This window comes from Hipposideros armiger, unplaced genomic scaffold (genome assembly GCF_001890085.2).
Source record: "Hipposideros armiger isolate ML-2016 unplaced genomic scaffold, ASM189008v1 scaffold_668, whole genome shotgun sequence".
NCBI classification, from domain to species: Eukaryota; Metazoa; Chordata; class Mammalia; order Chiroptera; family Hipposideridae; genus Hipposideros; species Hipposideros armiger.
The window spans coordinates 12,305-27,167 of NW_017732018.1; the positions used below are offsets into that span (position 1 = coordinate 12,305).

Sequence of the window (14,863 nt, forward strand, 5' to 3'; positions counted from 1 at the left end):
TGAGCTGTTGTTCAGCATCTTAGCTGTAGAGGGCAGTGTCACTGGCCCTCCTATGTGGGATCCGAACCGGGGCCCTCTGGCGTCCCAAGCCAGTTCTTAACCATCGCGCCACTCGGCCGGCCCTACCTAGCATTTTTTTATACACCTCTGTTATGAAGACTTATGCTCTGCTTTTCAATATACTTGTCATCTGCAATAAATAATAAATTGTATTCTCCTTGAAACAATTTGTTTTCCTGACCTATCTTATATCTTAGTATCTTCAGTACCAGTGAATCTCAACATGATGAAATGCCTAATTAGCTAATATTTTTTTTTAAATTAGTTAATATTTTAAAATAAATCATTAAGTTTATGCTCCAGTGGTACAAACCTTGGGTTTCTTTTGAAGACTAACAGTTACAATTAATTCATAGCTAGTTATTTTCCATTAGTTTCATAAAGTTTTGTGCATTTCTTTGTGGTTTTGTGCCAATTGGTTATTGCCATATAGAGTATGAATTCCTATCAAAGATTAAGAAGAAAAATATTTAAAAGTTTGGGGACATGAGAAATGTTTATACACTTAGGTTACAATCTAAGACTTTTTCAGTGTTTTCAATGAGTTGATCAGAAAGGAACTTATTTATTAGAGAATATCAAAATTGCTACTATGTATTGGATGTTTCAGAGTAATAAATTTGATTAAATAGATGTTTTACAATGTTGACCCTTCAATACCAAGTTGTTGTTTTTGTCTCCCTTTTTCTCAGGCATTAAATTTAAGTAAATCTAGGTTAAACATAATTGTGTTATAGTAATCAGTTTGGATTTCATGGAAATCAACTTTTTTCTTTTTGTTTAGATCAATATGAAAGATAATAAAAATGCCAAATATATTGAAAATCATATTTCATCAAATGACTTGAGAGCCTTTGTATTTGAGAGTCAAGAAGATATGGAAGTTTTCCTCAAAGAGGCAAGTACTAATATAATAATATTTTGACTCACTTGGCACTTATCTTTTAATGAATTTTAAAATTCATACTAAAACAAAAAGTGATTAGTTTTACCAGCAGTAACTCTTGTGTAAAAATCACTCAATTTTGCTGAATTTTTTCTTATCTATGCCATTATTAGGGAATGAGTTTATTTTAACAGCCCATAATTCCTTCTGTAACATGTTTTGAAATTATCATTTGGAATTACTATGACAAGTAATTCTGTGTTTAAGAGATAGAAACATCATGATGCTGGACCTTTGGTCTTGAACATCCTTTTGGTAAATGCATTGAGATGAACTCAGTTTTTCTTTGGATGGGAAATCAATATGATGTTGTTATGATATAAATAAAACCACTTCAAAAAGGAGAATCCTGCATCTGGCTAGAAGACACTACTGATCAAGAATCTAAGCCACTGAAAGGAAGCATGGCTTAGTAATTAAGAGCATAGGCTCTATAGATAGGCTGTCAGGATTTGAATTCTGGCTTTGCTACTATTGTAGCTTGGGCAAGTTGCCTAAATGTTTTGTGCTTTAAGTTTCCTCATCGCTAAATTGGAGATAAATTATCTACGTCAAAAGATTTTTGGTTTGGGAGTTGGCAGAGAATGTGAATATATGGTGACTGGATAAAAAGGTTGAATGAATAAAATTATAAAATGGATTCCAAAAAAGTTAAACATTTGTGTATTTTAGAGCTATTTTAGCCTAACCAGTGAGTTAGTAATCTGTTGTCAGTTTATTGAAGAAGTAAATTGCTTGGGTTACAAGTCTGTGTGACATGGCACACTGTGAAGGGTGTTCAATTAGGTCTTAGTAGATGATTTCTATTTTGCAAATTGCCAGCTTAGCCTACACTGAATACCTTGCTTTGCCTCAAAAATCCATGCTTCCTCTGTGCTGAGTATTTAAACCATATATTGATAAGATGACATTGGTTTCTGAAAACTTGACCTGTATTTTTTCTTGTGCTGTAAACAATTAACTTTCCATAGCTTCTCATCAGTAAGACCAGAATTTCCTCTTCTATGCATGATTTTTTGTGTATTTTAAATTGTAAAATTTATTGACTATAAGCTGCTTCTGTAGTTGTATCTACTAGAGTACATTTCCCATTCTTTAGTAACTTACAAACCATCTTCACAGTTTTGCCATTTAGTATACTACCATCACAATTTTTGTCATCTCTGAGTATTAACTATACTCTAAATTTTTCTTTAAATCATTTTTTATTCAAAATATTATGAAAGGAAGTATAATATCTACCAAAGTACAAAGCAAATAATTTGCCTAACAATAAAGATAATAAAAATAGTTGAGTAAATCCTAGATCTGTACTGTTGCTTTCTGAAAAGAAGACATGATGTTTTTTCAAAGGAGATAATGAGTTAAGTACATGCTGACAACATACAGCAACTTTCTCCCCTTGGTATGATTAGGGTATTGAAAGGAAATTGAAAAGGATATTATTTTCTCATTGTGTAATTCAGTTTTACTTAGTGTAACCACTAAAACAATACATTTTAAAAACTTAAATGAACCCTAGATACTAGCATCATTGATAGATTGACCCATGACCAATATTGTTTCATCTATACCTTCAGACCTTTATTTCCTTTTAATAACTTTTTATTTTGATATAACTTTAAGCTTACAGAAAAGTTGCAAGCATATACATGGAAATTCTGTATACCTTTTATCCTGATTCACGAATTATTTACATTTTGCCCTCTTTGTTCATAATTTCTCCCATTGCAAAGTACAGTTTTGCTATAACCCAATGCATACATTCCTAAAAATCACTATGTTATACAAACTTGTGCAGTAAAAACCCATAGAGCCTATGGGGGGAAAATAGCATAGTTTTACACATTTTAAACTGTCACAAAATATACAAATACAGTATATGTTACTTTGTTTTTAAAAAGACCTGAAGTTGGCTTGTGGAAGTAGGCATTGGAAGGGATAATTTGTGAATTGTGTAGTGGGTCAAACAATTAAAAGCGCTTATCTGAAACTAGATGGAAAGTTGCAATGCCAAATGTGGTTGGGTGTGGCTCATGACACATGTAGTGACCTAAGGTAGCTGGTAGGTGTTTGAGAGGAGTTTGTATGTGTGTGTATTTTGTGCACAAATTTTGTGTATTCCTATGCAGCTCAGTTCGTTTGGGCATAGTTTTCTGCATTCACTTAGAGAACACCTTGTATTTCTTACAGATAAAATTATACATAAGCCAGTGTGAAATTATGTAATGTTTAAATTGTCCCCCAATATATCAATTGCTTGGAACAAATTTGCCTTCAAAACAAGCATTATAGCAAAACTATTTTTCTCTTTGTAATTATGTGTGTGGAGATTCTTTGAGAATGTGTAATATCCTGTTCTTCATGAAACTATCTAGTATGTTTAAGAATCATTAATGATTCTGAGTCATTCCTTCTATGTTTATTAGCTGGCATCCTATGTGAAAGAGCTTTTTCTTTCTTTATTCACTTATATAGATTCATAATTTTATTTTTTTATGGATCATAATCCATTGCTATCATTATTTTAATATTCAGATTGTTCCAGATTTGTTTGGCCAGTGAGACCTTCTTCAAATTAACTCCTGTGTTCTATTGATATATTGCCATAATATGTTGAACATTGCTTACTTTTTGGCAGAACAAGATGTGACTCATCTTGAACTTAGTCTGGGCCTTAACAGCCCTTTTCCTCAAGAACCCTAGTTCCTCAAGATCTGGGTACTAGATGTGTTCTTTGCTACTAGTGTCTCATTTCTTCTCTATGTCTTTGCATGCAAACCCTTATACACATCTATATTTCTATGTTTACGTAGAGAGCAAAAGAACATTAATGTACCATGAGTTGACAGTGATACTACAACTACAATCCAACACAACAGTGCACCTTCTAGTCTTTCTCTTTTGTATTTCTGTAATTTATTTCCATGAAAAACATAGCCCCGCTCATCAACAATATATTTACTCATTTGTTTAAGCCTAGAATTTTGTGAAAGTAGTTTCAAGAATTGCTAATCTGTGCCACCATAAAATTCTTCAGTTTCACCATCTCATCACACCTCCATTAATTTCTCTTAGCACTGTTTGATCTTTTTCCATGTATAGTGTCTTAGATATCTTTTGTCACATGTGTTCCTAAGTATTTTATAGTTTTTTGACATTTATAAATGGATTTCTAAAATTCGTTTTTCCATTGTTCATTGCTAGTGCATAGACATATAATTATTTTACATTGACCTTGTATCTTGTGACTAGGTTGAATTCACTTATTGAATTCTAGTAGTTGCTTTGTAGATTCCATAGGATTTTCTATATAGAACGTTTGTCTTTACAGATCTTTTTACTTGTTCTTTTTCAATCTTTTACTTGTCTTTTAAATTAAATGTATTGGGGTAACATTGGTTAATATTAGTATATAAGTTTCAGGTGTACAGTTCTGTAACACTTAATCTGTATATTACATTGTGTGCTCACCACCCAAAGTCTAATCTTCTCTGTCATCGTATTTTTCACCCTCTTTATCTTCTTCATCCTCCCCATTCCCCTCTAGTAACCATCATACTGTTGTCGGTGTCTATGACTTTTTGGTTGGTTTATTACTTTGTTTTATATTCCACATATGAGTAAAATCATATGGTTCTTGTCTTTTTCCATCTGACTTGTCACTTAGCATGATACTCTCAAGATCTATCCATGTTGTTGCAAATGTCAGTATGCTTTTTTTGTGACTGAGTAGTATGCCATCGTGTGTTTGTGTGTGTGTGTGTAATGTCTTCTTTATCCAGTCATCTGTTGAAGGACACTTAGGTTGTTTCCCTGTCTTGGCTATTGTGAATAATGCTGCAGTGAGCACAGAGATACATACATCTTTACGAAAAAGTGTTTTCAAATTTTTCAGGTATTATAGATGCCCAAAAGAGGAATTGCTGGGTCATATGGTAACTCTATTCTTAATTTTTTGAGGAACCGCCATACAATTCTCCATAGAGGCTGCACCAGTTTACATTCCCACCAGTAGTGTACGAGGATTCTCTTTTCTCACACAGTCTCTCCAATACTTATTTCTTGTCTTACTGATAGTAGCCCTTCTAAAAGGTGTGAAGTGGTATCTCATTTTGATTTGCATTTGCCTTATAGCTAATGAGGTTGAGCATCTTTTTGTATATCTGTTGGCCATCTATGTCGTCTTGGGAAAAGTGTCTGTTCAGATTTTCTGCCTATTTTTTAATTGGATTGTTTGGGGGTTTTTTGTTGAGTTGTATGAGTTCTTTATATATTTTGGATATTAATCCCTTATCAAAGGTACTGTTTGCAAATATCTTCTCCCATTTGGTTGGTTGCCTTTCTGTTGTTGATGGTTTCTTTCGCTGTATAGGACTTTTTAATTTTATGTAGTCCTATTCATTTACTTTTCACTTTTTCTTCCCTTGCTTTTGGGTCAAGTTCACAAAAACCCCTCTGAGACCAAGGTCCATAAGTTGAGTGCCCATGTTTTCTTCTGTGTATTCTTATATTCGATTTGCTACTATTTTGTTGAGGATTTTTGTATCTATGCTTATCAGAGATATTAGCCTATAATTTTCTTTGTGTTGTGCTTGTCTGGTTTTGGTGTCAGGGTAATGTTGGCCTCATAAAATGAGTTAGGAAGGATTCCCTCTTCAATTTTTTGGAAGAGTTTGAGAAAGATAGGTATTAAATCTTCTTTGAATGTTTGTCAACATTCACCAGTGAAGCCATCTGATCCTGGAATTCTTTTGCTTCTTTATTGTGCTTTACTACATTGCCTCGTATCTCATGACAGTGTTAAAGAGAAGTAGCAAGATAGACATCCTTGCTTTTCCCAGTCTTAGAGGGAATGCATTCAATATTTCACCATTATTATACCTGCTGTACATTTACCATAGACGCTCTTTCAAGTTGAGAAAGTTTTTATTCCTAGTTTGCTGAGAATTTTTATCACGAATGGCTACTGAATTTTGTCAAATGTTTTTTTCTGCAGCTAGTGAGATAATGTTATGGCTTTTGTACTTTATCCTGTTAATATTAATACATTAGATTGGATGATTTTTTTTTTTAATGTTACATCAGTCTCATTCCTGGGGTAAACTACTTGGTCATGTATAGTGTTCATATACTGCTGGATTCTGTTTACTGATATTTTGTTAAAGATTTTTGCATATATGTGCATGAATGATATTATAATGTTTTTGTCAGGTTTGCTATCAAGATGATGCTGGTATCCTAAAATGACCTGCAAAATGTCTTTTCCTCTTATTTTCTGAAAGAGTTCTGGTATTATTGCTTTCTTTACTGTTTCATAGAATTGATCAGTGAAAATGATAAAAGAAATAGACTATTTGTAAAAACACATAACTATAATATAAACACATAACTATAATATCATTATCACGCTAAAAATTTTTTCTCGTAAGTACCATTAAATATCATGTCAGTGTTTGAATTTCTGATCATCCCATGAATGCCAGTAGGAATATGTTAACTTTAAAAGTCCTTTTAATTGATAGTAGATGGTAATTAAAATATTTTCTTCTCCTTACATTCAGGTTCGTGACCATAAAAAATGGAGAGTAAATACAGTGCTTGCTCCCAAGATTTCATATGCAGACAGAGCACCTTCAATATCTTTGAATGAACTAAAGTAAGTCTTGAAAATATTATTAGAACTAACCTGTTAGTTTTGAATATTGAGTAATCATTTACCTCTTAAATATATTTTAATTATCTCTTTGTCACATAAATATGTTTGTTATAGGCAGTATTTTCCCTTTTAGGATTGCTACTTAAGTCTAAAATAGGAAAAAATCCAGGAACAGGCCATGGTATAGTTAATATATGATGATGTTTTAAATCAGTGAAGCATTGTTGGACTATTTAATAAAAGATACTAAAATAGTTGGCTAGTTATTGGAAAAATAACATGATAAACCATCACTTAATAATGCAAAAGTAATTTCCAGAAGGACTAAATGGAAAAATTGCAATTACAAAACAATTATAAGTAAATATCTTAACTCTGGCTGTAAGTAGGCAGTCTAACTATAAAAGCAATGGAAGAATCAACAAAAGAACAGATTAATAGTTTGTAATCATAAATATATTAATATTAAACCTTGACAAGGAAATGAATCTTAATATTAACCTTAAGTGATTTTAAAATGTACAAAGAGACTTCATTTTATTTGTTGTTTGTTGGCCACTTGTCAACTATCAGATTTATTAACCTAATAGATGCCTCTTTTTTCAGACAATACGGATTTTTCTCTTACTTGAGAGAGTTGTTCGATGCACCTGCTCCCGTCATGAGTTACCTTTGCAGCCAGTATCATATTCATGAAGTTCCTGTAGGAACTGAAAGGACCAGAGAAAGAATTGAACGGGTACCTAAATACTCAGTACTGAAAATGGAGTTTTGTTCAAATTTCTTAGCTTAAAGTCAAGGAAAAATTGTGAGAAATTTAAAGAAGCATTTCATTTTGTTGCTTTTAACCACACAGAAATTTTCTTTGTATGTTATACTTTTAATATGACATAAAGCAGTGACTGTTGACTAACACTTGATGACAGGAGTGATATGGAGTTACTGTCTTTTAGACAAATTATACTTCAGGATGGTAGACTGGGATATAGAAATGTTTCGGTAATCCCTCCCCTTCTTAATTCTCCATCAGGTGCAACTGATCTCACAGATTCATTGCACACAAAGATGCCGCTATGAAATAACGTCTTTACTGTACTAAGTCACAAACACAACCGGCGATAGTTTATGGTAGAGGGGGAAGAAACAGAAGCGATGAGTCACGATACTTAACTGTTAGATATTTGAAAATTTGTGTACAATGAATCTGTGAGATCAGTTGTGCCCAATGGAGAGTTAAAGCTTCCACTTAAGATTCTCTCATATATGAACACCCAATCTTAATAGGATCTCATTTTCCTGGCTAATATAGCTACATAAACTTGTAGTTCCTGTATTCTGCTAATGCTGCTTAGAATTTTCTTCTTATAACTAATCTCCAAGACTCCAACCCACATTTATTGTTTTTATCACAGGTAGAAAAAGGAAGAAATCTCTTCTAAAACAGGTTTTTCCATAACACCAAGTTGCCCTATTAATACCACATGTAAGCATCTAGGACCTAGTTACAGACAGAACTACTATTTATAATATTGAATTTGTGAGAAAATTTGTTTAAAATTTTTTAACAACCAGTGTATAAATATCCCTAGTATAATTCATTTACAGTTTGGGGGCTCTATCTATTTTATTAAAAAAAGATAGCAATAAGGGCTGGCCGAGTGGCTCAGTTGGTTAAGAGCTCGCTCAAGAGTGTGAGCTCTGAACAACAGGGTCACCGGTTCGATTCCTGGCCTGAGCTGAGCTGTCGCCGAGCTGCCAACAGGTGGCAGCATGGCTCAGCTAAAAAAAAAGATAGAAATAAGGGCTCATTACCAACCCATTTTGCAGAAATAAGCTAATTATAGTAAGTTGCCTTTGTGTTTGATTTAAAATACATCATATTATCATTTGGGGAAACCCAAAAAATGTAACCCTCCATGTCGGTGTACCTCTCTTCTGTCTTAATTCCATGGTGTTTGGAAAAGAGGACAAGACCATATGCATAGACAAAACCAATTTCTGTTGTAACTTTAGGGATAGGAAGGGCTATCTGAAAGCAACAGTATTAAGAATTCTTCACTATTGCAAAAAGTTTATAGAAAATCTGGCAAGGGATTCCACAGTTTTACTTAGGACAGAAAGGAACAATTACTGCACTTGGAAAATCCTTTTACTTTTTTAACAGTGTTTCAAGTTGAATTATTTTTATGTACTTTTATTTTTTAACATTTTGTCACCTAGAGAGCTTTAACTCTGCTGTTTGTATTAGAAAAATAGCATTGGAATTCATATAATTTAAAATAAAATTAATTCTTAATGTTCCCCGTTATCTCTTTTCAAGTATTTTTTTTTGTTTTTTTAGCTGAGCCATCTGCCACCTGTTGGCAGCTCAGCTCGGGCTGGGAATCAAACCGCTGTTACTCAGAGCTCAAACTCTTGAGCGAGCTCTTTACCAACTGAGCCACTCGGCTGGCTCAAGTATTTTTCATTAACCTTAATCTCTGCTTTTATATAGGTGATAGTGTTTTTTTAATCCTTGAACACATTGACGATTTCTTATACTTTATTGTTCCGATGCCCAACTCAGTGCTATATTGTATGTAAATACTCTATAAATTATGATGAGACACTTCTCAGACATGTGAATGTACAGTAAAGCCAAGTCAGGTAGTGTTTTAGACTCTTCATAAAGCCCCTGGCATTATCTTAGCTATCTTTCAGAAAATAGAAATCTTCGTTGAGAAAATTTACTGTCTTTATATCCTCAATCCTTCTGTTTCACATCTAGGTAATGACAATAACAGCTATATTTCATCCTTAGACTAAAAATACATTTTTAAGTGTAAGTTTTGCTTTATTATTGAGTCCTAACATTTTTGGTTTCTAACAATGATTATAATTATAACCTATCTCCGGAATTGTTCTCTCATTAATTTCTAAGGCTCTCCCTTTTGGCTAAATTGTCTGCTGACCCCCTTAGCTCATGAGGTCCTTTTTTGGTGGTTGTGTCTTCCCCTCACCATCTCTTGTCAGTTCAGATCCCATTTAAAACTCACTTTCATGAAACTTGGGTAGGCTAACCTCATCTAGGCTTTCCTTTCATTCCAAATTATTCATCATTTAGAGATGCCAGATGATACCCTATTAAACTAAGTGTGCTTAAATATGTCTTCACTCTTCACTTAGACTATAAACTTCTGGAGAGAAACATCCCACAAGAGTATTGGTAATGAACCTGTAGAGATTAGAAAAAATTGCATTGCAGCAGCTTATCCTTTAAAATTAGACAGAAATAGGGCCGGCCAAGTGGCTCAGTTGGTTAAGAGCTCACTCAGTTTCAGCTCTGAGCAACAGCGGTTCGAGTCCTGGCCCAAGCTGAGCTGCCAACAGGTGGCAGGATGGCTCAGCTAAAAAAGTAAAAAATGAAAAAATAAAAATAGACAGAAATAGATCTAATTAATGTTAAGGTGTTTAGAATGTACTTTCTGAAACTTCTGTATAAGTTCTTGAGAGAAAAGATCCCCCCAAAATACAAAAATGTCTTTGAAATCCTTGAAAAGTGTTTCCATTAAGTATTCTCTGAAATATACAGGAATTGAATGTAAGATAGTGTGTCTTTGAACAGTATAACTGAGGGGAAGGGAGAGCAAATGACTTAGCCGACATAAGCACAGTTCAGAGTAATGGACACTTGGCCCTGGTATCTCTTCTGTAGATACAGCAAAGCTCCAGAAGTACACTTAGTTGGGAGAGGTGATATAGCGAAGTAGAGTGGAGCCAACTTTGCTAGTTGTTTTGGTTTTCTTCTAATTCTCTCTTCCTTGGTGGTGTTATCTAAAATAATAACCTGAAATGTATCAACCAGTCTTTTAGAGATGTTGTTGGATAAGTTTTAAAAAACGAAATTACATCTATATTTTGATATTCTGTATTTTTAGTTCTTTAGTCTTTTTAAATATATCATAATTATTATTAGATGTGCACTAATACTTATTTTACATTGTAGGTAATACAAGAAACACGAATCAGACAAATGTATACAGCAGAAGAAAAGTATGTGGTGAAAACTTCTGTTTATTCAAACAAAGTTATTTCTAGTAACACATCCTTAAAAGTAGCCCAGTTTCTCACAGTTACTGTGGATCTAGAGCAAAGAAGACGCTTAGAAGAACATCTAACGGTTGGTTATTTTGAGTGTTAGAAAAAAATATTAACTGGATTTATAAAGCTTTAACTAGAACTCTTTTTAAAATACGTTAATAATTTTGAATATCCAATAGGAAGTTAATAGAAAATTGCGAGCAGTGGAATCAGGTTTGATGGCCTTACGTGAGACAAACAAACATCTAGAACACAAAGATAATGAACTCAGACAAAAGAAGAAGGATCTGCTTGAGAGAAAAACCAAGAGGAGGCAACTGGAACAGAAAATTAGCTCCAAACTAGAAAGGTAATTTGCAGCCTATGTGGCGAGGTGTGGGCTGGGGGCACAAAGCAGTATGGGGATGTTACTAGTTCACCCTGGAATGACACCACAAATCCCACAAGCACACTTTGTAATAAATTCTCTCTCAAACTTTAATCCTACTGTCAGGGGAAATCAACAGTGACTTACAGTTTCAAAATTTTTCCCATACCCTACCATGTCATAGCTCACATCCTTTTGTTCTTTCATTCTTCTTGCCTGTAGAATAAAGATATAGATATTAATGACATAATAAGTCATATTTTAATAGTAAATGACAGTTCATTGCCTTAAGTAAAGTATAAGTTTGTTTACCTTGACCAAATATAGTAATATTTCTAAATACTTCCTAAATTGATGTTGCCAGCTGGTGACCCGAGGGAGGACAGTGGGGAATGAGAAAGAACAAGACGTGAGCCAAAGATGAGATCGGGAGGTCCCTGCAAGCTGATGGCTTGCAAGAGCCCCTAATAATCAGATACACTTTATTTTATATAGCTACCGTCAGGATGTTGTTTCAGGAAGTTAAAAGAGGAACAGGGGAATAGCTATCTGGTGCAGCATGCTTTTCTAGTTCTGCATAGTTAGACTTGTGATTACAAATTGCAGAAGTAGGCAAGTTCAACCAAGGAGCTAGTCTCTAAATAAAGATCAGAAGGAAGGAGCTAGTCTGCCCAAAGCAGACCCACGAGCAAGGGGGAGAGGACAATGGGGTCAGCTTTTGGCTGAAATCCCAGACTGCAAAGACCATGTCAGCTTGCAGTCAGCACTCCACAAATTGAATCATATTTGAGATGCACCAAGAAAATTTGTTCTTCATTGTTTTTTTAAAGCAAACAATTATCACTAACTTCTATTTTAAAAGTTAATAATATACCTTGGTTATTTAAGGCAAGATGTATCTTTAGTCTAACTGCCTAGAATTTTTTTCAACTTTAAGCCTTTGTTTTCAACTTTAACCTTTCTCTTCATTCCTATCTTCAGTCATCTACAAACACTTAACCTTTACTATTCAACTGCTATATTGGACTGTTGTATTGTCTAAAACTAAATTTTCTCCTCATAAAGTAATATTGATTTTTGTAGAGAAATGACCTTTCATACTCATTACCAGCCCACTGTCTCATACCTACAGTAATACACTTTGGATTATCGCAGTGGTGACCTGAGGAGTGGTCTCTCCCTGACTGGTCCCCTCTCCATTCAGTGCCTCCAGAATACTGTGGTTTAATTTATCTTCCTTTCATGTTCCTACCCCATTCAAGAATATCGGTGTGGTCTCCTGCCATTACTATGTGAAATTTAATTAAACTCTACTTTCTCTTAAAATGACTTTTAGGGCCGGCCGAGTGGCTCAGTTGGTTAAGAGCTCGCTCAAGAGTTTGAGCTCTGAGCAACAGCAGTTCGAGTCCAGCCCGAGCTGAGTAGCCGCTGAGCTGCCAACAGGTAGCAGGATGGCTCAGCTTTAAAAAAAAAAATAAATAAATAAAATAAAATGACTTTTAAGTTTTTCACAATCTTGTTTTACTCCACCCCTTCCAGCTTATCTCCCTCTCTCCTCAATACTCTCCATGTACCATTCAGGCTTCTTTCTACAACATCCACTGAACTTGTTCATTTTTGTTCATTATTGCTTCCATCCTTTGTTCTTGCTTTATTCCCTGATGGCAACATAGTATAGTGGAAAGCACTTAGACTTTGGTGCCAAATACATCTTCCCTCTTAATCTGTGATTTTAGGTAACTTAACTTCTGAGCCTGAGTTTCTTCATCTTAAAGTAAAGAGCAAAGTATTTACTTTGATGATTGTTGTATTGTCTTTCCATTATGAGTTGTTTTTGTTTCGTTTTGTTTTTTTACCTATTCATCAAATCCTTCTCCCGCCCCGCCCTCCAGTTAAGCTCCTTAAGGGAAGGGGTTATATTTAAACAATACTAATAACAGTAACAACTAATACTTATCAATCAGTTATTGGCTGTGCACTAAATAAATGTATTACATATTTTACATCTTTGCCACAGCCCTACAGGAGAGGTACTATTATTATTATAAATTTTTAGATGAAACTGAAGCTCAGAAAAGTAACGTGTCCAGTTAGTTATATTGCTTATTAGTGGCAAGGAGCAAATTCAGGTATATCTTTCTGATTCCGGATCCTATGCCATTAGCACTAACATTACCTAGACTACCTTGGGTACATAATACATACCTCACATACTTTTTGATCCTGAATGGTTGCATAAAATGGTTGTTTAATGTAGAAGCTAACAGTTTATACATTTGGGTAACATTGCTAAGTAGCCCATAAAACAGCAGGGAACCTAAGGATTTGAGTTCAATCCTTGTGTATAACTTTGATTTCTACATCATTATATGTTTCATACAGTTTAAGGCTGATGGAACAGGATACTTGCAACCTTGAAGAGGAAGAGCAAAAAGCAAATACCAGAATCAAAGAAATAAATGTTCAGAAAGCAAAACTTGTTACCGAATTAACAACCCTGATTAAGGTAAGGCATTTTCTTAATTTTAGTCATATTTTTATAGCAAGTAGATAAGACAAGGTAGTAAAATCTTAGCAAGAGATTTTTGTAAACAATTTAAGCTTGCTCTGTTATTTGACATTTTTCATCATAGGTCAAGCAATTAGTTAAAGTACCCAATAGGTGAAATTATTTTATTCCAGGTGACTCAATAAAATACACAAGAAAACTTTTTAAAATTCTCTTGTGAGAAAGTTATAAAAAAGGAACTATTTGAGAGAGAGGTATCAGGCATATTAGAAAAAATATTTTTTTATGGTTTATAATTTTAATGTATTATTTTTCTTAATTGTAAAACAAATTAAACTCTTACGGGTTTTGTTCCTAGATTTGCACTTCTTTGCATATACAAAAAGTAGATATAATTCTTCAAAATACTACAGTGATCTCCGAGAAGAACAAATTAGAATCAGATTATATGGCTATATCATCACAGCTACGTCTCACAGAGGTAAAATTTTTGCTTTTATTTTTTATTTTGGAGCCCTAGCCTCAGACCAGTTTGAAAACAATATACGTATATCATTTGTAGTATGTAGTTCTGTGTGCTCTTTAATTTACCAATTTAGTACATTCTGCTAATAAGGAAGCAGTATTTGAAATACTTTGTAATATACATTTTGTTATTTGATTAGGGGAGGGGTGGTAATATATAATCAAAAAGACAAATCAGAAAAATCTGATTAAGTCACTTGAAAACTAAAGTCTCCTGTTAGCTTCCTTAGACCCATATAAAGTATAGTCATTACTGTTACCAAGCCACAACTAGTAACTCTAATAGCGGTTTTACATCTCATGGAGTGGACTGCAGATGAGTTCCAGTGTATGATCTTGGCAATTTAATCTTCCGTTACTATCTACCTGTGAAATGGTGATAAATACTGAAATAGTGTATATGGGGTGGTGGGAAATGTGATATACTAAGTTAGCTTAAAACACAAAGAAAAGCTAGCAACAAAATGGTAGTGACAATGGCATAGTTTTTGAGTCTTTCAAATCCTTTGCCAAAAATAGAAGAGAAGCTAGTATAACACAACAATAAGAAACCCACGGACAGGGCCGGCCGAGTGGCGCAATGGTTAAGAACTGGCTTGGGACGCCAGAGGGCCCTGGTTCGGATCCCACATATGAGGGCCAATGACACTGCCCTCTACAGCTAAGATGCTGAACAACAGCTCAACCTGGAGCTGGGCTGCCTTAGAGTTGCCGGAG

The 14,863-nt window shown here is 34.2% G+C and overlaps 1 protein-coding gene across 1 annotated transcript in view; it reads left to right on the forward strand.

Moving 5' to 3' along the window:
* SMC5 (structural maintenance of chromosomes 5) overlaps positions 1-14,863 on the forward strand; it is a gene marked incomplete at its 5' end in the record, with an annotated part of 35,251 nt that overhangs the window by 3,581 nt on the left and 16,807 nt on the right. Inside the window, 7 exons of the mRNA XM_019626366.1 lie at positions 845-958; positions 6,571-6,665; positions 7,272-7,404; positions 10,651-10,824; positions 10,925-11,094; positions 13,495-13,618; positions 13,980-14,102. Of these exons, the coding sequence (XP_019481911.1) occupies positions 845-958; positions 6,571-6,665; positions 7,272-7,404; positions 10,651-10,824; positions 10,925-11,094; positions 13,495-13,618; positions 13,980-14,102 (933 nt within the window). The remainder of the gene's footprint in view (positions 1-844; positions 959-6,570; positions 6,666-7,271; positions 7,405-10,650; positions 10,825-10,924; positions 11,095-13,494; positions 13,619-13,979; positions 14,103-14,863) is intronic.